General features: G+C 43.8%; 1 protein-coding gene across 1 annotated transcript; it reads left to right on the forward strand.

Moving 5' to 3' along the window:
• The first annotated feature begins 7,386 nt into the window (after positions 1 to 7,386).
• LOC133901429 (uncharacterized) lies at positions 7,387 to 16,894 on the forward strand. Its single transcript, XM_062342802.1, has 13 exons — positions 7,387 to 7,655; positions 7,757 to 7,828; positions 7,954 to 8,070; positions 10,447 to 10,663; positions 10,808 to 10,966; positions 11,073 to 11,224; positions 11,343 to 11,540; positions 14,449 to 14,854; positions 14,925 to 15,043; positions 15,554 to 15,761; positions 15,852 to 16,013; positions 16,399 to 16,550; positions 16,638 to 16,894. The coding sequence occupies exons 1-13, from the start codon at positions 7,483 to 7,485 to the stop codon at positions 16,831 to 16,833; spliced, it is 2,331 nt and encodes a 776-aa protein (XP_062198786.1). The 5' UTR covers positions 7,387 to 7,482; the 3' UTR covers positions 16,834 to 16,894.
• The last annotated feature ends 9,685 nt before the right edge of the window (positions 16,895 to 26,579 follow it).

Here is a 26,579-nt window from a genome sequence, read left to right on the forward strand (position 1 = left end):
GGATGATCGGGTCCAAGCGAGGTGCTTGGTGCTAGACGATCGAGGAGGCCGGTGGAGTCAAGGGTGATCCTAGTTGTGCACATGGTGGTCAAACAAAGCTTAAAATAAAGGATGAAGATGGCGTGTTGACAAAGTCAAGCGAAGGGAATACCAGTGCAAGTGATTAGGCGTTTTGAGGAATCGGGAGCAGGAGCGACTTGCAGATAAAATGTGGTGCTCACAAGCACACAAAGGCCCAAATAGGGACAGAGACACAAGAACATGAAGCTATACAGGCTAAATCCAAAGAATTGGTTGGCACATTTAATTTTACATAACCGAATCATATTCAAATTAACCACCACATAAGCATCCATTCGTGCTGAGGCAATACAGGCATTAAGAACTAGCAAACTTCAATCTTAAACTAAGCAAACAAGCATTCATGATAATAGACTTTGCAGACGCTCACATATGAAATGAAGACTTAGTTAGATAAAGTGATTAAAAATTGTAACATTGAAGCACATTTCTTTGTTTTTCTTTTATCCTCAAGTTGCCTCTTATCCAAGCGAAGTATCGCATGACTGAGTATGATAAATACCTCGAGGCTTCAAGACAACCATATTGGATTATATTTTAGCACAAGAAACATGATTTCTCAACATTATTCAAATGTGCACAAATTATCAAGTTTTCACATGATCAAATCAAGTATTGCATTTGTGACACAAAGAACACATGTTCCCCCAAGGTTCTATCATGAGCTAAACATTTGGCAAAGAGAGAAAACATATTGCAATATTCTTCAATCCACTGTCTTGAACCAAAAAGCCTAGAACAAGATATTCATTAAACTAGCCTTAACACATGTATTGACTAAGCCAAATCAATTACGAATATGGTAATCAAGAATGTAGCATTTAATAGTCTACATGATTCATAAAATTACCAAAATTCATCATTAGGAAAGCTAACTTGCTTGAAATATTTCATGTCAAAGCATCAAGATGAGCCTAAGATTAAAAGTTTGCTCCGCACAACTACTCAACTTAGTACAAATTCAAGTCCAGCAAAATAATAAAGACATATAAGTCAAAGATTAGCTACTATGATTATCTTACAACGTGATATGCTATGCAAATGCAATTAGAGTAAGATAGAGTATGTACAAAGAGAACTTCCTCTCACACAATATCATAGGGATGGCACAACCCAAACTCTCCCCTCAAATAGGCCAATCTGGTTGCATCAAGAAGCTTGGTAAAAATATTGGCTAGCTGATGTTTGGTATCTATGTAGCTCAACTCAATATCTCCCTTCTCATGGTGATATCTCAATAAGTAAAATCTCACATCTATATATTTAGTTCTAGAGTGTTGAACTGGGCTATTAGCTAAGCTTATGGCACTGGTGTTGTTACACAAAAGTGGCACACTCTTAAAGTCTAACCCATAATCCCTCAAAGTAACAACTATCCATAAAATTTATGAGCAACAACTACATATTCAGCTTTAGCAGTAGACTGTGCAACGCTAGACTGCTTGCGGGAAGATCAACACACAAGAGAAGTACCGGAGGTACTCATCCTATCAATTCTACAACTAACAAAATCCGCATCAGAAAAAGCTCGAAGAGAAAGAAGATGTAGAAAACCAAAGGTCATACTCGAGAGTGTGCTTGAGGTACCTGAGTATGCGCTTTACCGCTTGGTGGTGAGACGTCCTTGGTGAAGCTTGGAAGCAGGCACACAGGCAAACGACGAAGTGGATGCCAGGTCTTATCATCATTAGGTATAGAAGGGAGCCAATCATGCTCATGTACTCTCACTAGTCCACCTTCTCTCCATCTTCATCCAGATCAAGCATGATCGAGGTAGCCATCGGTGTCACCAAGGGCTTCACATCGCTCATGTCGAACTTCTTCAGCAAGTCCTTGATATACTTCGTCTGATGGACTAATATACCTTGCTTGCATTGCTTGATTTGCAGCCCAATAAAGAAGTTGAGATGTCCCATCATCGACATCTCAATTTCCTACTCATAGTTTCTGCAAACTTGGTCACAAGTACATGAGAAGATGTAGGATCTAGGATACCGACTAGAGGGGGTGAATAAACGGTTTTTAAAACTAATTGCTAAGCGGTCAAAGAAACTTGCAGAAATAAACAAAAGATCACTAGAGAAATATGAAAACAACAAAGAGCTATGTCAAGGTTTGCAATCCTAGGGTGACATGCAACAATTTATATTCTAAAAAGATAAATTGTATAAAGTAAATTGCATGAAAGTAAATTGCTCAAAGGATGATCTATCATGTGGTATTGAGCCGAAGGTCAAAATCGCAAGACGTAGTACATGCGTTGACATTGGGATGCTTGCTTGAGGTCAAAGTAAGCAGTTGTGAGTCACGCTTTAAGAAGCATGTGAGACGGTTTCGTGGTTTGGCCTCAAAACCGTGGAGGGATGAAGTGCACGTAGCATCATCGGGGTGCTAGTGTCGAGGTGAAGCTAAGTCATAAAGGTGTCACGATCGTTCGATGGACGAACCGAAAAATGGACCAAAATACATTGGTGGTTGGTAGGAGGCCATTATAAGTAAGAAGTATTTTGTGAACAAGGAAGCTTAAGGGCTAAACTAGCTCTCTAGGCCTATAAATAAAAGGGTATGACTATAAGAAAGGCTTGAGCCAACCATTTATCTTGAGAGCTAGGGTTTTAGAGGAGAGCAGAGGATAAGCTTAGCCTTTGTAATAGGTTAGAGCTTTTGTGAGAGAAAAATATTATGTAATCTATCTAAAATAGTGCTAATCTCTTGTAAAAATGAAGTGCAAGTTTTCTTCCGTGTTTGAGTTCATCTCCTTCTAGTCTTCTTCTATTGGCTTCGTGTTTTGTTGCAACTTTTTCCTTTTGGATGTGATTTTTGTTGTGATTTTTAGGCTGAAATTTTAGCACCTTACGAAGTCATTCTCTTTGTTGTTAGAGACATAAAATTCGCATATATATATATATATATATATATATATATATGTGTGTGTGTGTGTGTGTGTGTAAGTGGCTATTGAATTTTCTTGCCTTTATTCTATTAACTTGAGGGTTTTTCTTCTCTAGGTATCATGTGTTAATTCAAAATTTTCAACTTTTGTGCACAAAGACACATGAAATAGTCTTGACTGAAACTTATGGGTCATATACTATCTATAGAGTCACGTTGCATCGGAACTTCCCTTCTTAAATAGTCCCTATAGTATTTTTTGCTTCCGCTGAGGTTTTAAGGCGCATTAGGTAATTAAATAGGAGAAGGTCATTCGTTTAATTTTTTTTAGACGACTATTCACCCACTCTAATCGCCAATCTAAATCCTACATCCTAGTTTCATCATCAGCTTTTGTGTAAATTAGCTGATGCACGAAATAAACATGGTAATAGAACTAAATATCTTGAGTTTGAGACTTGATTCATGTGATTTTTATATTAAAAAAAACTAATTTATGACCTTAGCGCCAAGCCGCAATAACTGAAAAATCCCTATTAGGGTTCTAAATATCTAGCTATAGTGTTTTTGAGACTCTAACGCAAAGACGCAAAAACCGCGATTTAAAACCTTGATTGTAAGAAAGCATTTTTTAGACTCCGCCGCAAAGACGTAGAAACCATGATTAAAAACCTTGATTGTAGGACGAGTCAGTTTAATTGGCAACTCTGATCATCCTCACTAGAGGATCTAGAGATGATTTGATGATAGTAAATGGATTAAAAGAGATTTGTATCAGATGGGTCCAAATCTTCCCACCCCTCGCGGTGTCGTTGATTTGATCTACGACATGTTCCAGTACCCAACTCTCTTGTTGGCTCCTTTTGTCACACCACGTCCTCTTAAATGAAATTTTATAAGATTCTTGCGTGAAAGGTTTTCATGAGATTTTAATTCACGTTCTCCCTTCTCTAATTCAACGATTAGCATGTGTGAAAGAAACAGAGAAAAAAAATACGTATCATCCGAAAAAACAAATCTTTAAAAAATAATTCTTATAAAATTTTCTTCCCGTTCATTTGGCTCATGTGCATGCTCTAGAAAAGCCACAACCGCATGGGCTTCCACACGCGAACCAAGACGTGGCCAAAATCGGCCACGCTGCCTTGGATCATCTTCAACTTTGAGTGCATCGAGCTCCCTGCCGGCTCGACACTGGCCCTTCCTCTACTGGTGCGCCTCTGTTTTTGTGTTTTTATGTAATGTAGGCCTAGTTCTCCCCCTGTTCTGCTTCAAGGGTGTGCCGCTCCTACACAAATGTAATCCGGCTCGATTTTGCATGAATGAAATGCTTGGGAGATCTACGCCCTCGTTGATTCGTCGAAAAGAGAGAGAGAAGAACCTTTAAAGGGTAGAGTTGTTAATTTCACCTCTTTTCAGGGTTGCGTTTGTCCGGTTTGTCGAATACTCCGTTTTCTTTTTCTGCACTTCCGTGCCTAGAAGCTTGAGCTAGAGTTCGGAGCACGGGGTGTACATAATGTGCTTCCAATACATTAGGGTAACTGTAGCAATGACGATTAAAATACGGTGAATAGATATTTATTAATTTTTTTAATTGAATGGTATTCTTCTTCGGTTCACCTAACACACCTCAAAAGCTTAAACGGAAGCAAAATCTAAATAAAAAATAAGTTGCAATTAAGAACACAAAGTAAATCCTGACTCTTATGCTTGTATGTGAATCCTATGTTTCGGTGAAACTCAATCCACGAGTCATTGCTATAAAAAGATTGCAATTTCAAGAAGGAATCCTTTGAGACAAGGGCAAGATCATTGATGTGTGAATTTTATGTCTCTAGCAACAAGAAAAATAACTTCTTATGGATAAAAAATTTCAGCCAAAAAATCAAAATGAAAATCTCATCAAAAAAGAAAAACTCACAACAAAGCAACTGAACAAATTAAGAAAAACTAGAAGTAGATGTGCATAGGTAAGAGAAACAAATAAACTTCATTTTTTCAAAAGGTCAGCCATATTTTAGACAGATTATAAAGTATTTTTTTCTAAAAAAGTTCTCATCTATTACAAAAGCTAAATCCTCCTCTCTCACTCTCCAAAAACCTCAACCACACATCTCTCTAATGGCTGGCTCACCTCTCCCAACAGCTCTACCACTCTATATACCAAATTTCCTTATTCCTAAAATACCTCTTTTTTATAATACACTCCTACATACTATCGAGGGTATTTTAATCTATTTTTGCTCTGTCCATCGAATGATCGTGACTTCTTCACAATTTAGCCTCGTTTCGATACTAGCTTCACGATGGTACCACGTGTACTCTATCCACCCACGATTTTGAGGCTAAACCACGAAATCACCGTGCATACTTCTCAAAGCGTGACTCACTGCCGCTTGCTCTAGCCCCAAAAAAGCATCCCGACGTCGATAAATATACTCCATCTTGTAATCTTAACCGTCAGCAGGTCTTTCCCGCTCTCGATTCCTCGAGCCGTCTTGTCACTTGCACCGGCATCCCCTTCAATTGACTTTGTCAACACGTCGTCTCCATCTATCTTCTTATACTTTGTTTGATCTCCACGTGTACAGCTTGGATCACCCTTGACTCCACTCACAATCTTCCCGCCGTCAGCTGCCAAGTTGCATTCATCACCTACACATCATGAGATAAGCAAAGATGCATCTGCAACAACATATACCTCAACTTGCGGTTAGTCCAAATTGAGATCCTTAGTTCAAAACACATCTCAGAAAAATCATGAACGTCGGATAATCTAGCGCACACTTCTCCTGAGCGCCGAACTATCCAGCGTGTGCAACTCAGCAAACATGCATCTCCAACAACATATACCTCAACTTGCAGTTAGTCCAAATTGAGATCCTCAGTTCAAAACACATCTAAAAAAATCGTGAACGTCGGATAATCTAGCGCACACTTCTCCTGAGCGCCGAACTATCCAACGTGTGCAACTCAGCATACCCACCCTTCCATAATCCTCTGTGCAAGAAATAGTCTGATAATCCTCCGGTGTACACATCAGACCTTTCGGCGTGTATGACGCCCTTCAGCTAACTCTCTAAAAAAAATGCCCCGACGAAGCATCCGGTGAATGCATTACTTAGCGTCGGACCATCCAGCTTGTACAAATCCATCAGAGCAAGTTTGCAACCTCTCTGCAAGAAATGTGCCGGCGTTCACTTCACCCTATTGCCGGACCATCCGACGTGCACTTCATTTTTTGCTTCTATTTTGAAATGCTTTGGTATGTACTCCGTCTGAACACCGAACCATCCGACATGTTTAACTTCCAAAGCAGCGGATCTTTTGGCGTATTCAATTTTTCTGGACTCAGAGATAAACACAATTACTCTATTTCTTTTACAACTTCGATTAGTCATGAACATCATTGCAGTACATATACATGCTTATGTAATATAAAATTATCAAATCAAATCAACACATTTATAATCACTTATCACAAATAAATCAAGACATATTTCAACTTAGTTTCTTAGTAACTTCTACTCGAGTTCATTTGCTCACTCGAACATAATCAAGGTTTGATTTCTTTTGCAACTATGGTTGGTCATGATCGTTATTGCAGTATATATATGCTTATGTAATCTCAAAATTATTAATTAAATCAGTATACTTATCAATCACTCATCATAAATAAACTAAAATATATTTCAACTTAATTTCTCACTAACTTCTACTTGAGTTTATTTTCTCACCCTAACATTATCAAGGTTCGTGGTGTTCATCTGAAAGGTTCGTGGTGTTGCCAACCAAAGTTTAGCCCAGCAGGCATATATGACAAATTTGTTATCGTGGTTAACGACCATAGTGTTCAGGTCTCACAACACGTTAACTAGGCTGTTATTATGGATTTTCGGGATTTCACTATGATAAATAAACAATTTGATTCTTCAGGGGAAAATAAAGGTTCTAAGTTATAACAAACTCTACGTTCTAAAATTTTGCTCGAAACCTTTGTGCAGTGTAACCGCCGATCTCTTTGCTAACAAACACGACGTTCCAAAAGTTGGCTAACCTGTGAGCACATGCACAAAGTTGCGTGCCGTATAATAACCACCGGCTTTTTTCGGTACTGCCACGTCTCCTCACATTTCTTTTTAAAAACTTCTTCCCTCTCCTGTCTTTTCTTTTTTGAAAAGTTAAAAAAAACTTTTTTGTTAAAACTTTTCAGAGATCAAACTTTTGTGAAAAATTTTAACTCAAAACTTTTGGAAAAAAAGATTACGAGATTTCTTTTTAAAAAGTTTGTATCAGATATGAGCCCTGTGAGCTGTTCACTCGGTTGCACGTGCAACTGCAAAATAGGAATTACACCTCCCCTTCCCTTCGCTATATATGAGTTGCCTGCCTGCCTGCCTAGCTCTTGCACAGCGCGTGGGCGAGATCTTCGTCGTGAGTGGTGATGAGATACTGAGCCAACTCAGCCAGCAACGGCCGGCCGGCCGGCGTTGCAGGCTTGCGGTTCCCATGGAGGGGTACAAGCCGTGCGCGGCCATGGTGGTGACGCAGTGCATCTACGCGGCCCTGGCGCTCTGGGCCAAGGCGGCGTTCACCGGCGGCATGAGCCCCACGGTCTTCGTCGTCTACAGGCAGGCCGTTGCCACCGTCGTCCTCCTCCCCATCGTCATCGTGGCCAATAGGTATTTTGCTCGTACCTTCATTCTCCTGCCGTTTGATAACTTCCTTTTTTTTTTCTTTAAACATGTTGACAACTTGTGTACGTACTGGTCGTGATCTGCAGAAGGAAGATGAAGGAGATGATGAGCCCTGGAGTGGTAGGCTTCTCGTTGGTCTTTGTGGCCTCTCTTATTGGGTACGCAAGCCATATCAATTAATTATAAATCTACAATTCAGAAAAGTTCTACGTTCTTTCTGCATATGCTTATAAATACGCGAGCTCTTACATCAACTTCGATCTTTGCTGTGTGTCGACGACAGGGCAACCGTGAATCAGTTCCTGTACTACCAAGGGGTGCATCTGGGGTCGTCATCGATGGCATCGGCCATGACGAACTTGATACCCGCCATCACCTTCGTCATGGCGGCTTCAGTAGGGTGAGTACGGACCCATTTTTTGCGATTACAAGGCGCCAAGGTGGTGAACGAGCACACATACCATCACATATACACACAATGCTCACAAACATGTGAATACGCCTCTATCATGAGTCTATAGATAATACCACTAAAAATACTCAGAATTTAATCTGATGTTCTGATGGATGAAGTCGTACCTCACGCCTTTACTATCATACCAAAAGGTGAGTGCGTCCCTGAAAGATGATTCGTGTCTGTTTACTAATAAGCTGTCATTGTTCTCTTTTACACACCTTGTGAATTGGCATAATCATCATTAGTTTCACTCCATGCATGTATGGCTGCACCAGTTCAGCAGGCACCTGCTATGAGAAATGCAAGACCATAATTTAGTGTACACACATTTATTATCTGAGTTGATAGAGTATTTTAGACTAATGAATAAATACATAACTAATTGGAACATTTACACACCATAAAAAACCTAGAAAGTGTGACTTGTACCGATATGTACATTTACATATTTGCACTTTTTAGCAGTTTCTTTAGTTTACTTCAAGATTGGTGTACCGAAATATACAAACGGTACATATAGTAGGTATATGCACACCAGGTTGTGGAAATTCCGATCCCCTTCCCACCTGCTATTTGGGTGCTACCCCATCCAATAATTACGCTTGGTCCACGAGCATGATCGCCTTACTGTCCACAGAACAAAATGACACGGGAGACCCACATGATCATGCCTACCGAGGTAGCAAATCACTTCCATTTTTTTGAAAGGTTTCAAGGTCGGTGGGTCAAATCCCGGAAAATCAACAATAAACCCACAGATGATGAAGTTAGGCTATCTTCAACAGATACTCTAAAAATTCATCCCCTATAATACTATTACAGCATCATCTAACACTATTATAGCATCCTCTATTTTTTCATTTCCAGCAGCTACTCTATTTCCTACCTTCCATTACTCTCCTTCTTTCTTCAGACCTACACGCATACTCAGTGCACAGTGATACGGGCTCCCTTTTCGGTCCGCATATTTGCCAAACTCCAGCTACAGCCCGTATCCCTGTAACTTTGAAAAAGTAATTTTGCCAATTCCATTGGAGCTGGTTCACGACAGCTGCTATCAGCAAATCCGGCAGGCACAGGGATATAGCCTCCGATACCGATTCCCATGAAGATGGCCTTAGTGGTACTTGAATCGTGGCATCTAGTCGTAAGAAATAGGTGGCATCAATACTTATATATTAAAGCTCCAAGAATTGAAGCGATTCTAGGGGTTCAAGTTAATATAGCTACTGTTTTACAGTACTGTAGCTACTGTTTATGTAGGTCCTGCGTATGTACATATGTATATGTATAGAAATAGATACGTATATGTATATATACATGTATATATGTATATACATATCTATATATTTACATGTATAATATATTTTTTTGAAAATTCCAAAAAAATAGCGAAAAATATAATAGTTATATTGATAAATCGGTTGAATAGTCTAAAATGCACAGAAAATATCTAAAAAATCAAAAAAAAAATGAAACAAATTTTGTTAGGTTTGTATTACTGTCATCTACCTATTAAAATTATGGTCATGTATAAAAATAATATTATTTTCTCCATAATTAAATGAATGTCTTAAATATTAATAAATTCATAAATAAATATTGAGATGCCCAAAATTGGTGAATATAATTTTTTTAGACTTCTTTTGTCATATTCTTTTAAAAAAATAGACACCGCGTAGGCGCGCCAATCCACCTAATACCATTGGATTAGCCACCGGTTAAGACCAGGGTGGCCCATAGCCAAATCCTTAAAAAGCTTTGGGATCTTCCAGTTGTGAACAGATCGGCCAGATATGTATATATGCAGAGTAAGAGTCCAAAAACAGACGTGTCATGCACGGCCTAGTACTCCAGTACATCACGAGATGGCTTGGCGCCTAGTCACATGCCACTATATGTTTTCATCTTTAGCAAGCTCCAGGTCATGCTGCGCCTGACAGTGTGACTCTTTGTCAGCATGCAGAAGCAGCATTTCTCAGTCCATGCAGAACACTGGCTAGTTCCAGTACCTACTAGCTTGCTTAGTTTCTAGATAAGACAAATCAAGGATTAGTTGGCTGATTTGTCTCGATCCATGCATGTTAAAATGTGATGTTCCCAGAATATTCCAATCATGCATTGGATTGTCTTCAGTAAAATTTGCCACTGGTTTCATGACTTGGCGAGAGTAGTTCTGTAACAAAATACAGGCGGAAATAATTAAAAAAATGCACTTTTATCGATTTGTCTGAAATTTGTTTCCAAAGTCAAATTCTTCTGAAAAATGTGAAGTCACTGCTACTGTTGTCTGATGCCTCGATCCGATTCGTTCAACAGGCTAGAAAGGGTGGACGTTAGGAGACCGAGGAGCCTGGCCAAGATATTCGGTACCGTCGTCTGCGTCGGAGGAGCCATGGTCATGGCATTCTTCAAGGGCCCGCAGCTGCACAGCGACCTGAGCACTCTTCACTCATCAGCTGGCAGCAGATGGGTGATGGGCGCGCTCTTCCTCGTCGGCAGCAGCTCATGCTGGTCGCTTTGGCTCATCCTGCAGGTCGGCTAACCATACATAATCACGCACAAACTTCTTCACGCAACCCCACTTGCACTATCCATTTCGCCGAATTGGTTTTGAGGTTTGCGCTAGAGTGGAATCATCTCCCGCTACGTCAGTCACATATACTTTGTGTTTCTTCAGGTGCCAATATGCAAATCATACGTGGATCCTCTGACGCTGTCGGCGTGGATGTGCCTCCTGTCGACGCTGCAGTCTGCGCTGCTCGTTTCGTTCCTCCTGCCGGACCCGATCGCCTGGAGAATCCACTCGCTCTTCGACCTCTCGAGCTGCCTCTTCGCGGTAACTAGGACGATCGATTCTTCGCTGTGATCGACTAGGACTGGCCCAGGTTTCCCGTGCCACTGCAATGAGATCTTGGTAGTAATCCTCGCGTGGTGTAATGCAGGGCGTGTTTGGGTCAGGCGTGACGTTCTACCTGCAGTCGTGGTGCATCTCGGTGAAGGGGCCTCTCTACTCGGCCATGTTCAACCCTCTCTGCACCGTGATCACCACCGCGGTCGCCGCCGCCGTCCTCCGCGAGGAGCTGCACGTCGGAAGGTGCGCTTCTCGGGACATCTCTCCCCCTGTCAAAAGTAGTTTGATCGATCGCCTCTCGGCCAACCATGCATCATTTCTGTATGGAATGGAGTTCTGACGCAAGATCTCATCTGCTCAGCTTGCTGGGGGCGATCGCTGTCGTCGCGGGGCTGTACGTGGTGCTGTGGGGCAGAGCGGGCGACGGGAAGACGGGTAGGGCGCCGGAGCACGCCGACGATATGGAGAAGACGGCGGTGCGGTCGGATTCGCAGCTCGACGTTGGGAATGGCATCGCCGAGCCGCTCCTTCAGGCGGACGGCGACCCAACCGAGAAATAGAGGAGAATTTCGCAAGAGCCATTTGGCTCATTTCAGCGCTCATGGATCTATCTGTTCGTAGTTTCAAGTTCACTACTGGTGCAATCCTGTTTTTGTCCATGGTCAGCCATGCTCGCCGTTCGGGCCTGCGGGTTCACGGCCCGCAGACACATGAGACCCGTGTGCCGGCCTCGTCTTGTCTCTGTTTTTTCGGACGCACATCACCGTTTTATTTTGGACGCACAAGACGGCCCAAATGCCTGTTCGAGGCCCCTCCCCAGTATTCGTATGAACGCGCGTGAAGAAAGGCTTTAAGCCGGGCAGGGGATGACTGGACAGCACAATGGGGTCCATTTTTATTTTAACCTCTCATCTATATATCTTCATTAAAGGTCTTAGTACTGGGTGTGTGGAACAGTAGATGAATCCCTACCAGGCTCGACTTCATCATGGAGCGTTGCGCCCACTCTCCATAGGTGACCACGTAAATCAGGAAAATCACATGCATACTTGCATACCCGCACGAGTGCACCCTCGAACGTGGGCTAGCTCAGGCGCTTGTGTCGTCCTTGCCAACCAAGCTATCCCTTCACGTAAATCAAGAAAATCACGTGCATACTTGCATACCTGCACGAGTGCATGCTCAAACGTGGGCTAGCTCAGGCGCTTGCGCTGTCCTTGCCAACCAAACTATCCCTTCGATGCAAAATAGGATCCATATTGCATATATTTTGATGATATTTTTTATACATTATAAATTTCTACATAGTTACTACATAAGTTACTATCATATATACGACATAAGTTGCTACACAAACTTTACTATGATTTGGATTGCTAGCAACTTTAATTAATATTTGATAGCAATTTATATGTAACTTTGCTAATTAAGGATCCGCATAAGTTGCTACCAAATATATCATTGATTTTACTACAAAACACTGATAGAAGTTGTAATGTATATTCACATAAGATGCTATCATAGTTGGAATTTGAAGTTGCTATATAATTATTACACGGTTTTTATATAAGTTGCTATGGAACATTCACTCAAATTGCTACTAGATCCATGCCATAACAAATTCCGATACTTTCAAATTATAGTAAATTTTAAGCTACTAGACAACCCTTAATAATTTACTATCATACATTCACTGAAGTTGCTACATAGTCTCTATTCTCTACATACATTCACTGGGGTTGCTGCACAATCCCCATATAAGTTGCCACTGAATAGCCACAGAATTTGCTATCTGCTAGCAACTAACTGTCACGGTGAAAAATGACAAAATAAGAATTCTTCTTCTTCTTCCTCGAGAAAGCATGATCCGGTCATGGTCTAGCAGCGTGGTTTGCCTTTCTCACCTTCTCCTTCCTTTATCCTACCCATCTCCTCCGCCACCATAAATGAACTGACGGGCGAGGCAATTGAGGCGGACTATGTAAAGACAAGCCCAGGGAACCACAGTGGCTGGGGAGGCCGAGCGTGGTGGCAGGAAGTTCGGGGCCCGCAGATGTTAGGAAGGCCGAGAGCGGCGGTGGAGCATTGGGCAGCCATGGCGGCGCGAGGGGAGGTTGACCACGATGGCGCATGGGGGGACAGGGGCTGCAGGTACCGGAGAAGGAAAGATTGTTTGTCTCCATAATGGGGAAGGAGTGCTCGAGGAAGGAAGAAGATGTTGCGAATTGAAAAGAGCGTCGTCGACTCCCAAACATGAAGAGGACTTTTACGGTACACAATACTACTAGTAGAATGACACTAGTATTAGTTAGGGTATTATTGTAAATGAACAATTAATTGATAGTTTTTAGGGTTGACTGATGATCATGATCTTGGAGCAAGTTCTTGTCAATTCTGCGGGTTGAATGCTCGCAACGGACGACAAACGCCGTGATCAAGCGGTGGACGACGGTGACTAAACTCCTCGGGAAAGGCCGTCGTCGCCATGCGAAAGCAGCTATATGAGCAGAATTCAGGTGCCTTTGACGGTTTTAGGGACGAATACTTACTGGCCATCTTAGAGAACCGCATCTTGATCCTTCTCGAGTTCACGGATGGATTCACCGGTATCGCATCGCATGAGAAGCTCTTATACATCCTCAGCATGTACGAGGCTCTAAGCGATGCCGCTCCCAACCTCCTGATCTTGTTCAGCGGGGCGCGCAAGGAGCTCATCTCTGAGAAGACGCAGGATATCCTCACCAAATTGGCCGACGCGACGAAGACTATGATCAGTGGTCTCATGGCCAAGATCCGAAGTGATTGTTCGCACACGCCGATAAGGGAGCCTGTCATTCCTTTTCTTTCCAATATTGTCCTCATACTAGTCATATTACTCCTAAATACTACTTATACTATTGGTATGAAAGAACACTAGTATTAACAGATCTGGACCGTTAGATGTCTAATACTAGTGTCATTCTACTAGTAGTATTGTGTACCGTAAAAGTCCTCAATATGAAAAGGAACTGGCCATGGCACGTCGCATCGTGGGATAACGCGATCCAACTAATTACATTTCTCGATACCTAAAAAATTACGTTTCTAAACAAACACAACAAATTACGGGTGGTCTCTCCATTCGAATTAAGGTTTTGTACCAGAGATCCAGGATTTTGTTTGTGGCGGCGCCTGGTAGTAGGCGGTAGCTGCTTTGCATTTTCCTGGTCGTTCGGAGTTGGGACGCAACCTGAACCAGGTGAAACCAAAGCCGGGGAAATGACACCGAACGAGACGGCGATGGCCAATTTATTTTAGAAGAGAAGTCGAGCAAGCAAGCTAATCAATCATGAATGTGGCAGGAAGGAAGCAATTCATGATTACATGGGCTAAAGGATTGCTAAACTTGCATGTCCACTCGTAGCTGCCAACTCTACCACAATTGGTCTGACCACGAAGCTCGACCAAAAAAACTGGTGCTGACTCAGCGCGCGGCTGGTTTGTCCGCACCTGCGCCCGCGCGCACATGGACATGGATGCTCCTACATAGCTGGCGACCGAGTGAGGCCCGCGCGTCCCGATCTCGTCCTGTCGCCGCGCGCAGATCTCCCGCGCCATGGCAGGCGGCGGCGGCGGCGGCATGATGGCGTGGACGGGGCGGTACGGTCCGTGCGCGGGGATGGTGGCGGTGCAGCTGTTCTACGCGCTCGTGGACGTGGCGCTCAAGACGGCGTACGGACTCGGCATGCGCCCCATCGTCTTCGTCGCCTACCGCCAGGGCATCGCCGCCGCCACGCTCCTCCTCGCGTCGCTCGCCGCCAGGGGCTGCACGCTGCGCCCCATGGCAGTCGGCGCGCGGGCCTTCGCCCTCCTCTTCGCGGCATCCCTTGCCAGGTGAGCAAGCAATTGAAACCGAAGAGCACTCCAGCAATTGGGCTCACTTCTTGGCTTGTGCTGGTGACAGGACAGCGCGACGGGGCAGTACTTCTATTTGCAGGGGCTACACCTGGCGTCACCGTCGATGGCGAGGGCCACCACTAACCTCGCGCCTGGCATCACGTTCGCCATCGCCGCCGTAATTGGGTACGTACGTGCGCGCGCACTCTGCTCGTCGTGCCCCCGTCTCCGGCGTGAAGTCCGGCACACTTCTTAGACAGAGAGAGGGGGTGGGAGGGAGGGACACTTTTTTCGTTTTGCAATTTTTAGTTCGCAGTCGAAAGGATTGAAATTTACGAAATTTTGTTAAAATTTTAGTTATTTTTTATCCTCTGCTCTATTGTTCCTGTATATCTGTAAAAGAAAATTTTAAAGTTAGATATTTCATTTATCTTCAAATTTCTAAAATTCGTAAAATCTCACTAAAATGTCTAGTGAAATTTTAGTCCGCAGTGGAAGGAGTCCGGCACAGTTTCCGCTTTTTTCAAGGGTAGTCCGGCAGAGTTTTGTCGTTGGTTCCTCAAGAACCCATTGGGTCAGACCCACTCCACTGTTCTGCTCTGTCTTTGGACCAAAAGTCTCAAGAACGGCCGAGGCAAAAGGATCATGACCTGGGCCGTAACAGCCCAGCTTCTGACGCGCGCTCTCGATTCGCAGGTTAGAGAAGGTGGAACTGAGTAGCGTGAGGAGCGTCGCCAAGATCGTCGGCACAGTCATCTGCCTCGGCGGGGCAGCGTTCATGGCCTTCTTCAAGGGGCCCAAGCTCCTCGGAGCGCTTCTTCTCTCGGAGGCCGGCGACTGGGTGAAAGGAGGGATCTATCTCGTGGGAAATGCTGTCTGCGTCTCCGTCTGGTACATCTTGCAGGTAATTGAAGTGATGCAATCATCAGGGCAAGATTTAGCACATAATTACTGGGGTTTACGTGACTCAACCCGCTGCGCCAAATGGTTTCAGGTTCCAGTTTGCAGATCGTACCTTGATCCGCTTTCTCTGGCGACCTGGATGTGCGTCCTGGCGACCTTGCAATGCGCGGTGATGGCGTTCTTCCTGGAGCCAAACTACATGGAGATTTGGAGGCTCACCTCGTTCTGGGAGTTCCCCTGCATCTTATACGGAGTAAGTTCAGCTATGGTAGCGCACAAATTGGTCTGAATTGTATTTTTTTTGGGCCAAGGGAACCCATGTGTTTCCTTTTATTAAAGAACCCGCAATTAGTCCTGGCCGAAACATTGTAACAATTCATACATCCCAAATTGTTTAGAAGAGAGATAATGGTGGCAACATATGCTCATAAATGAACAATGTCAAGACTAATTGCTCGCAGGCACACTCAAAAGTCAAAACAGACATAAGCGAAATTGCAAGAATCATCATGAAAGTTTGAGTCTGACACTTTTTCTCACCATGAATCACCTTGGTACCACGGCTCGTTGTCCTGCAACTTCATCCAACCGGTCTGAATTGCATTGCATACTGATCAGAACTGAACAAACTTTTGCAGGGTGTTTTTGCATCCGGTGCAAACTTTTTCCTCCAATCCTGGTGCATATCAGTGAAAGGACCCCTTTACAGCGCAATCTTCACGCCGCTGAGTGCAGTGATCACAGCAATTTTATCCGTACTCTTCCTTCACGAAGAACTCTATGTTGGAAGGTACGATTCCATTGCGCTAGCATCGCGCATCATATTGATCATTACACGATCGTCGTGCATATTCACAGTGAAATTTCCTTTGTACAGCATACTAGGCGCTGTTGCGATCATCGTCGGCTTGTATGGCGTTCTGTGGGGCAAAGCAGATGATGCGAAGAGCGAGAGGCTGGCCATCCATTCTAGCGACACCAAAAGGACCGTAGATGCAGAATGTATCGGTGTCAGAGTAGAGTGCCGAACTGATATTTCAGAACCGCTGTTATCTGAAAACGCTGGTCGATGAAAATACTCAAACATGCTAATATTCTTTTTCGATAGTTTAAACACAGGAGAAATGAGTATCATTTCAGAAGTTCTATTGATAGTTGGATGTATCACGTCAACATCTACCTTGCGGAAGAGAATTAGCTATCTTACCAACCGGAGGGCCTGTTGCCAGACATGGTTAAACGCACAACGTGCTAGTCTGCTCTAGTTAATAATGCTTGTCGTTATTGAAGGGTATTGCAGTTAAAAAAAGAAAGAAAGAAAGAATTCTGTGTATGTAAGTCTCTTTCAAACTGATGTCATACATGACCAATCAAGTTGAAATGTGATTTAATTTATATGTGATGAGTGATTGGCAAGATTGTTGATTTTGTTTAATGATTTTTGAGATTGCATTAGCATATCTATGTATTGCAATTATGATTATAACTAACCAAATATGTAAAGAAAATAGAGTTGGTATTTTTGTTTCTGAATCTAAGAAAATTTGCCATACTGGATGGTTCGATGTCCAGTGAAATGAACACGCTAGATGATTCAGCTCAGGAAGATTTCATGCCAGAGGGTTTTGATTCAGTAGAGAAAATCTATTGAAACATTGGATGGTCCAGCGATGAGCAGCACAACACGCCGGATTAATTTTGTCAGAGAGGTTGCAAAGCGTGTCTGGTGTGATTCTATACGCCGAGTGGTCCGGCGATGGAGGATATATATGCCGAACTAATTTTTTCAGAGAGGATGCAAAGCTTGTCTGTTGAAGATCTACATATCGGATGGTTCGGCAATTGAAGGTGTGCACACCGGAGGGTTTTAGAGGAGTGTGTCAGTGAAGGAAGTATTGCACACGCCAGATAGTCCGCTGATCAGAATCTGGTGTTCACGATTTTTCTGTGATGTGCTTTCAACTGAAGATTTTGATTTTGACTAATTTATAATGAAGTTGGAGATAAGTGTTTGCTTATCTTATGATGTGTAGGTGATAGATACAACTTGGCGTTTGATGGTGGGATGCTCGAGGCTAAGCGGGGTGCTTTGTGCTGGATGATTAAGTAGGTTGGACGGAGTCAAGGGTGATCCTTGATATACACAAGGAGATCAAGCAAAATGTAGGCGAATGAAGACGATATGTTGACAAATTCAAGCGAAAGGGATGCCGATGCAAGTGACAAGGTGCCCTGAGGGATCAAGAGCGGGAGAGACTTACTAGGGGTCGAGATTGCAAGACAGAGTACACACGTCAACATCGGGTGGCTTACTTAAGGTATAAGCAAGTGACAGTAAGTCACACTTTGAGAAGCGTGAGATACGGTTTTACGATTTGGCCTTGAAACCGTGAAAAAAATGTGAAGTGCACGTGGCATCATCATGAAGTTTGCTTCAAAACAAAGCTAAGTCATGAAGGCGTTACGACCGTCTGATAGACGAAGAAAAAGATGGACAAAAATGTACTAGGTGGTATGTAAGAGTGTATTGGAAGAGATGTGTATTTTGGTAACAATCTAGAAAAGTTAGGGATTAAGGAACCTAGGCTATCAATAGAGAGAAAGGGTTGGTTGAGACCTTTGAGCCATCCATTTGAGAGTTGTGTGTTAAGGTGGAAAGGGAATGAGGAGTATTTAGCCTATATATTAGATGAGAGCTTTTGTATGAAAAACACTTTGTGATCTATTGAAAATAGGATGTTCCTTTTCAAGAAATGAAGTTTATGTTTCCTCTTATGCTTATGTTCATCTTCTTCTAGTTTCTCTCTATTGGCTCACTTGCTTGGTTGCAAGTTTTTGAGTTTTCATTGCGAATTTTGTTTTGGTTTGAGAGTTGAAAATTTTTACCATGTTGAAGTGGTTTTTCTTGTTGCTAGAGGCATAAAATTTACATTCAGAATTAGTCTTGAATTCAATTACCTTTAAATCATTAACTTAAAGAGTTTCGTCACTCAGTGTCTAGATCTAAGTGCTTCCTGTTTTAAATTGCTAGTTTTATAGCTATGAATTTTGAATGATATTCTATGGAACCTAGGGTTCAATTCTATTCATAAGAGCCATGTTTCCCTTGAAGATTTTTATTGTGACTTGTTTCGCTCATTTATATTGCTTCGCTCTTGATTTTGAGATATGTTAGGTGAGAAAATAGTAAAAGATCATCTATTTCGAAAGAAATTAGTTGAGACTTCTATTCACATTCTCTAGCTATCATTCTTGATCCTACAATAGAACATCGAACAATCCCTTTCTCACTTCATTTTTTAAGAGTAAATTTTAAAATATACAACTATTTTAACATATGCTAAAAAAAACTACAAATCATGATGTCTATTTTAAGAACCTATAATTATTTTGATATATGTTGTAAAAAAATTACAACTTTCTTACCGTGTACCCACCTGTCATCCTCTAGAGCATGTAATAGAGGGATTAACCGTAGACACACCTGTTACCATATTATGACAGGTGGGTCCATGATGAGAAAATTATAGTTTTTTACAACATATGTCAAAATAGTTGTAAGTTTTTTAAATGAATATTAGAAGTGATGGTTCTGTACAATATATATTAAAATAGTTATAGTTTTTTAAAATTTACTCTTTTTGAACAATCAAATCCTCATCGGTCTCAATCCTCATCGATTCTAGCGCACCAGCAATAGTTATCACCACTTCTGGAATTAGAATCGACTAATCGAGCAATCACATTATTGAAGAGTATTGCAGTACAAAAAAAAATTCTTTGTAGATAAGTTTCTTTCAAACTGATGCCATAGAACATTCTCTAGTGAGAAGTTCACATCCTTTTCTGAAAAATCAAATCATCATCGGTCTCAATCAAGCAATCACAATACACCAAATCATCAGCTAGCCCATGTGCTCATGGATTCAATTGAAGCTACACCTTTCTAAATTCATACAGATTTTTTTAACGCCCGTTTCACCGCTTTGAATGTACCCTAGAGCATGTAGCAGTACCACGATCTGTGAAGCGTATTCGACCCGACCAGTGATCGATCCATCGCTGCTGCCATTACTTGATATGTCTCAACTGACAAAGAAGATATTAGAAGACGCCAAGGACCAGGTCCAGTGTTAAGAATGGACCCTGGGCTGATGGGAAAGAATCGCACAGCGAAGACGAGAAGAAGGTGGTGCCTTGGAGTAACAGTGGTAACAGATCTGCTCCCGTCGGGTTTTACTCACTCGTATTCCACCTGAAAGCCGACTCCACAAACCCGTCCCAACCCTGAAGTGGATGTCGGGTGCAAAATGGCCCCTAGCCAGATGGGGACCCGAGATCCGACACGAACTCGAGCGCTGGAGCAGCGCGTGTGGCTAGCTCGAGGCCTTCCGGTCATAGGTCCTGAGGTGGACGATAACAGCAAATCCTCGAGCTCGAGCGCGAGCGCCAGTGGGAGCGGGAATGGAAGCACCACCTGACCATCGTCATCAAAGAGAGGCATACACTAATGGTCGCTATGATCGTCCTCCAGTCTCCTCTCTGCCATTCTTCTCTCTCTTCTCTCCTACACAAAATCAAGGACATCCGTCATCAAATCAAACAACCAAATCAAGCTCCTAGCCACCCAAATCGAGCTCGCATGCTGCAAATCGATCCACACGCAGCTCGATTCAAGCTCTAACAACCCAAATCAAGCTCGCATGTGGCAAATCGACCATGTGCAGCCCGAATCCGGCGGCCTCCTCCGTCGGTGCGTCGCACGGGCGTGGGATCCAGCGGCCTCCTCTGCCGGCGCGTCAACCGAGTGTGGGATCAGACGGCCTCCTCTGCCGGTATGTCGCACGAGCGCGGGATCCGGCGGCCACCTCAGCTGGCGCGTGAGGCAGAGCAAAGACGCGGAGGAGGTGCGGCGGAGCCGCAGAGGGAGGAGACGGGAGGCGGAGCAGAGCTCCAGAGGCGCGGTGGACTGGGTGGAGGGAGGAGACGGGAGAGTGGATAGCCCCACGAGATTTTCGGGTTTTAGTGGCTCCATGAGTGGAAAAACATATCTAGATCCGAACCCGATTCGGGTAAAAGACCGAATAGCCCCGCGGGGCTACCCGAAGCCGGCCCCATATAATCTGAAACCGTGGGGATCTGATCTGGCAGGGCTAACTGCCGTCTTTAGGCTTAGAGTTATATTCGTAGCCTTGACAGTGAAAGTAAAGAGAGGTGGATATTTTCGGACTTGCTTCTCTCGTGATGCACCCCAGCTTCCCAATCCTATCGCTTCGTCATGGTTGAAGCCTTAACTCCTTCTGGGATTACTTTATTGGGAGGATGATACAAGTTAGGAACTGTCAGTTGCAACCTTGCAAAACTGTGTGCAAAGGTGATCTCATGGAGAACGAACAGAGTAAAGAGCACAACTGGTAATCCTAAGCAGTTTCATACGTCTGCTATCTATCTATTATCTTAATATTTAAGAGAGAAAATAAATCTCACATTCGCTATCAAGTTATATAATTACTATATTAATTAGAAAAAAGAAAAGAATCTAGCCCACTCATTATTATAAACATCTAACGGCTTAGATTAAACTACAAAGTTCATATCAAATATGATTAATAAATAGATAAATTCGAAAACCAAAGAGTCCATATCAAATATGATTAATAAAAAACTAAATTCGAAATAAAAAATATGGAAAATTATAAGTTGGATTTCCCTACAGTTTGAAAAGCAAAATATCTAAATATAGAGTCAAATAAAATAAAATAAATAATAATTAAAATTTGGGTTAGAATAGAAAAAAAGATGCATATCAAATATAGTATTAGGAAAAAGTATTATAAAAATAAAATACCTAAAAAAGAGCCAATGTAAAATACAATTAGCATTATAAAAACTATTTTTTTAGACACCCATGGTGTCTTTCCACATGTGGCTCAAATGTCAAATCGCCTGAGAAGACTTTTGAGGTTTCGGGTCACCTGTAGAAACAAATTTTCATAGACGACTGCTTACGACAGCTACCTATGCAAATGTGATGATTATCCTAGGTGTTTCCTTATGTGAACCGTATGTGTAAAAAGTCATTTTTAGAGATGGTTCCTTATGTGAACTGCATCTGAAAATGGTATGATTACCGCAAACGGGCCACATAAGAAGTTGCTTGTGTAAAGGGTTATTTTCAGAGATGGTTTACATAACTTTTTCATATGAAACTGGATGGGGACAAATTTTATATGAAATTGTAGCCCTCGACAAGACCTACAACTTTATAGTTGAAAATATTTTTGTTAAAAATCATTTAGATATCCAAATAATCTAAATGAAAATTATAAGGGGAATGATTTCCAAAGACGGTTCATATAAGGAACCGTCTCTAATAATAGATTGTAAAAATTCATAACATTTACGAAGTTGGATGAGGACAAACATTATATGAAAATTATAGCTCTCAATGAGAGATACAACTTTGTAGTTGAAAACTTTTCATTTAAAGTCATTTAGATGTCCAAATTATCGTTTGAAGAGGAACCAAACTATGACTACCTTAATAATTAGAGGGTCAAATGTCAACCCCTTAGCCTCATTTCTTGGGACTGATTGCTAAGAGGGCTTTATGCTGCTCTTATGAGGTGTTTTGAACTTGGTGTTCTACCTTGAGTGCTTTCCTTCCCTCTCTAATAAGATTTGATGAAAATCAAGCCTTAGTAGCTTAGTGAGTAGACAGAGAGAGGTGTGTAAGGGGTGTGGTGCTTTGGTAGCCCATGGATTGCCGCATAGGTTGTGTGTATTTGAGCACTCGGTGTTGACCGTGAGCGAGTTCGGAAGTTTGTTACTCTTAGAGACCACTGTCTCCTAGACGGCTCGGTAGTGGATGTCTGGTGATCTCCTCAAGTGAGGAGACCCAAAAGTGCTTGCGAAACCCGCCATCTCCGAAGTGGAGGAAGAGTTAGCCATAGTAGAGGTGAGGAGTGCATGTGTACAACCTCGTAAGGAAAAGGGGTGAAAAAGACCGGTTCAAGTGTGTCCGAGCTTCCTCAACGGAGATGTAGGATATCGGTGGATATTCAAACTTCGGTAACAAATCATTTATCTCTGTATTTCCTTACTCTTGTGCATTACTTTAATACTAATGTTTTGTATGCTTATTTGTATGCGCATAGAGTTAGTTTCGTGATTCTAAAATCTATTTATTTGAACTGATCGGAACTTCCGATTTTGGGAATCGAAACTTTCGATGAACGGTAAAATCGTAACTTCCGTTGAACAGTGCCAGAACTTCCGATAGACAGTAATTTTAGAATTTCATATTAGAATTATCTTGCTTGATTTGAATAATCTTTGCTCACCCTAGGATTGTAAGATTCATATTGGTTTAGGGTGTTTGTGCACTAATTGAGCTTAGTATATTCAGGTTTTTCACTTGTGAAAAATCCGTTAGTTTATTCTTCGACTAGTTTAGGCTAAATAGTAAAAGGGGCGAAATTTTGTTAAAACGCCTATTCACTCCCCCCCCCCTCTAGGCAACATCATTATCCTTTCAGCAACAGCACCAGCTACACCCTCGAGGCCACATAAGAAGACATTAGAGCTGGCGAAGGCCTCAATGGCACTGGTCGTAGCCCCTGCGGCAGACTGAAGTCGGCGGAGCGTCGGGTGTAGGCTGTTCATTCCCGAGGGCAAAGGCGGGGCGTGGGCCTGAGGCCCTCCAACACCTTCCCGAGGACCTGGATCACCTCCGTTGCCCTCCCGACCAACCCTTGGAGCTCAGAACGTAGTGCATCCTCCGCGGCCCGAGCAGCCCTCCCCTCACGTTGATCCTCGGCCACAACAATCCGAAGATCCTGGACCTTGCTTTTCACAGAAATGAGGGCCACGTTGGTGCGCCAATAGCTTCCTTCGCAACATGACAGGCCTCGGCAGCCGCCTGGGCCACCTCCACTGCATGTTTTCGGTGCGTCACCTCCTCTGCAGGCGACCACCCTCTGCGGTCACTACTCACTTCTCAGATTCCGCCAATGTGTGATAGAATCTATCTACGATAGTGCAAGCCGAGTCGCAAGCCGTCGTGAGGGCCTGGTGCTATGAATGCTCCAGTGCTTCCACCAGGACCAATAGATGCCAGTTGCAGCGAAGGAGCATAAGGGACACATCCAATAAATTACAACCATAAATGGTCCCTTACAAATTAAAATACCTACCAAGCTGTTGCTCAAAGATGCACCGCCACCTCTTCTGGAGGCCTTTGAGCCAGAGATTGCCTCACCTCTTCGCTTGTAAAGAAACATGAGGCAGAGGTAAACATGCTCAACACCTCCAGATGAAATGCAAAGTCGGTCGGGGTCAGCGCCTCGAGGGTCAAGCCCCGCTCTAAAGGAGCAGCGGGCACCCCGGAGGGTCCTGAGCCCCAAGCCCTGACCGCGGCAACCAAGACCTGGTTCATGGCCACGGCTCGGGGAAGTGAAGCCTTGGCCTCTGGTGCCCCACCTCCGCCCCCTAGGGGAATCGCTGGGACTCTGGCTGGAGCTAATACCTCCAGAGTAGGGGCTCCAGAAGGGTTCGTACCAACGACCCCTACAAATAAGAAGGCATAGTCTCAACCTGCCTAGAGGGGTTTGATGCGCATCGTTGTAATTCCTCCGCGAGGTCGCACATGCTCATCCTTCATGCCACCCGCCAGAGGAGCTCCACCCTCAAAGTCATCTGAGCCTTAGACATCTCAACTACCGAAGTCCAGATATACTGGATCTCCCAGTTGGTAAAGCAAAGAGGGGACCCAGAGCCTATAACATAGTAAAACAACCTCTTCAACCATCGGGTGTACCATCGCTCATTGATGGCCTTCGCCGAGAACACTCAATGTTACTCCGGCTAGAGGTGGAGGTTCACGCTAGAGAAGCTGAGGGCTTTCTTCACCTTGTCCTCCATCTGAACCTTCGGCTGATAGTTTACCTCATGGAGGGTGGAAAAGAACTCCACACGCACCTCGCAGCCCTCCGCTCGCGTAGCTCACTCAAAGATTGCCAAACGAGCAATGATGTTGGCCGAGAGTTGGGGGAGCTCTACAAAATAATGCCGAAGCACCCCCTCGAGGAGCGAAGCTGCTGGAAAGCCGAGCCCAGCATCGAGGAAAGCTTAGAAGACCACATTTCATGGCTCCATGGTGTTGGGATAGTCTCCCCCACGAAACATGCGCCACCGATCTAGAGGGGATCTTCCCCTCCTCGACTAGTCGATCGAGCTTGGCCTCGGTGACGGTCGACACACCCAGCGCGCCGGTCTGAAGAGGGTATTTCTTTCTAGTGTGGCGGAGCTCCACACTCGGCGGTGGGCCCTGTAGCGGCGGAAGGTTTTCCACCACCCTAGATTCTACTGACTCGCGGGCATCGACGGTTACACCTGCGCTACCGCCAGTGGCGGCGACCACCATGTGGAGGCACGATCTCGCGACGACATGCGGTCCCTCGATGGTGAGCCTGCTCCACTGCGGGTACCAGAGCGAGTCATGGCTCCCTAGAAAAAATGGCGTGGAGAGCTTATCTACCCAGGAGTCAGCAGAGGATGGGGCTGGTGGGTGCGTGCGCAAGAACTCGAGCAGCAAAAATAGAGGTGTTGGATGAGAATGATGCTTGTCCAAAACCCCCCACCTTATAGATTGGGGAATAGGCCGTTACCTCCTCGCGGTGCATGCGCACGTCCTGTTTCCTCTCCCCACAATCATCGGGAGACGAAACACGCTCTCCACGATGCTCCAATGCCAAGGCGTCACGTGTCCCATCATCGACCAGACAGACGCGACTACATCACCCACCGCATGCCACATTTGATGTTCTCCCCTATAGGTAATGTTAGGTATTCAACTTGTACCCTTGGTCGGCACTTCCCAAGTTCATCACCATCAGAGGGCTAAATGCTCGTAACCGCGAGGCCAAGGATCGTCAGAGGCCCTGCTCTGGATACCGGTGCGGCCATCCTCGCGAGGGGCTACTATTGGGGGAATCGCCATTAAGGACACCCAACGTCCCTTGGCCCTGGTGGTTCGGGCCTGAAGACCACCAGGCTCGAGCCCCTCCGGACCCCCGGAGCCTTAGGTCTTTCAGAAAGATCAACCAAGAGGGAAATTGTAGGCTGCCCCTCATGTGCTGCGAGGTGACCAACATTTAATGCTGATACAAGTGGTGGTCATTGACACAATGGCGTAAGTGGTGGTCGCCTCACACGTTGGTACAGTGCGGCGCCGAAATGGATGACTCGTTGCTAGAACGATCCTCTTACCAGTCATAAGGATAATTTACTGGGCTAGTCTGCTCTCTGGTTGTACAATATAAGACATATATCTTTATCTGTCTTCTATGGATATCTTTGTATATTTACACTTTGAATATGAGTATAAATACATATCTTTGCCCATCAAGCCAAAGGCAGAAAAAAAGATTCCTCAGACAACCTTGGTGGTTCAGTCTTCTTCGCCTCTACTTTAAACTTGAGTCATTCTTTTGACTTGATTTTCATCGCACTTTATTCGTAGAATACAATCTCTTCCACCAAAAGTGACGGAGCTTGGTTGTGGCTAAGGTAGGCCGTTGCCCCCTTGCCCAACACAGACATGTAAATTAACAGTTATATGGAGTGTTATTTAGACCTATGTATCACATATTTCTGCTATCCGACTCCTATCGTAGACCAGCCCATTTTACTTGCCTTTGCTGATTTTTGGTCCAAGCTCTGCCATTAAACGTGAGCTACCTTGCTAGTTCTTCAGAATAAGATAAAGATCATTGTTTCCGCGTCGAGCGGAGCGTTGAAAAGGAAACGAAAAACTGAA

The sequence above is a fragment of the Phragmites australis genome, chromosome 20, assembly GCF_958298935.1.
Source record: "Phragmites australis chromosome 20, lpPhrAust1.1, whole genome shotgun sequence".
NCBI lineage: Eukaryota > Viridiplantae > Streptophyta > Magnoliopsida > Poales > Poaceae > Phragmites > Phragmites australis.

Coding starts and splice junctions, on each gene's coding strand:
- LOC133901429 (XM_062342802.1), top strand. CDS start 7,483: ATGGAGGGGTACAAGCCGTGCGCGGCCATGGTGGTGACGCAGTGCATC. Junction 11,541..14,448: donor GGCGACCCAACCGAGAAATA/GAGGAGAATTTC, acceptor GTGCTGACTCAG/CGCGCGGCTGGTTTGTCCGC. Junction 15,044..15,553: donor GCCATCGCCGCCGTAATTGG/GTACGTACGTGC, acceptor CTCGATTCGCAG/GTTAGAGAAGGTGGAACTGA.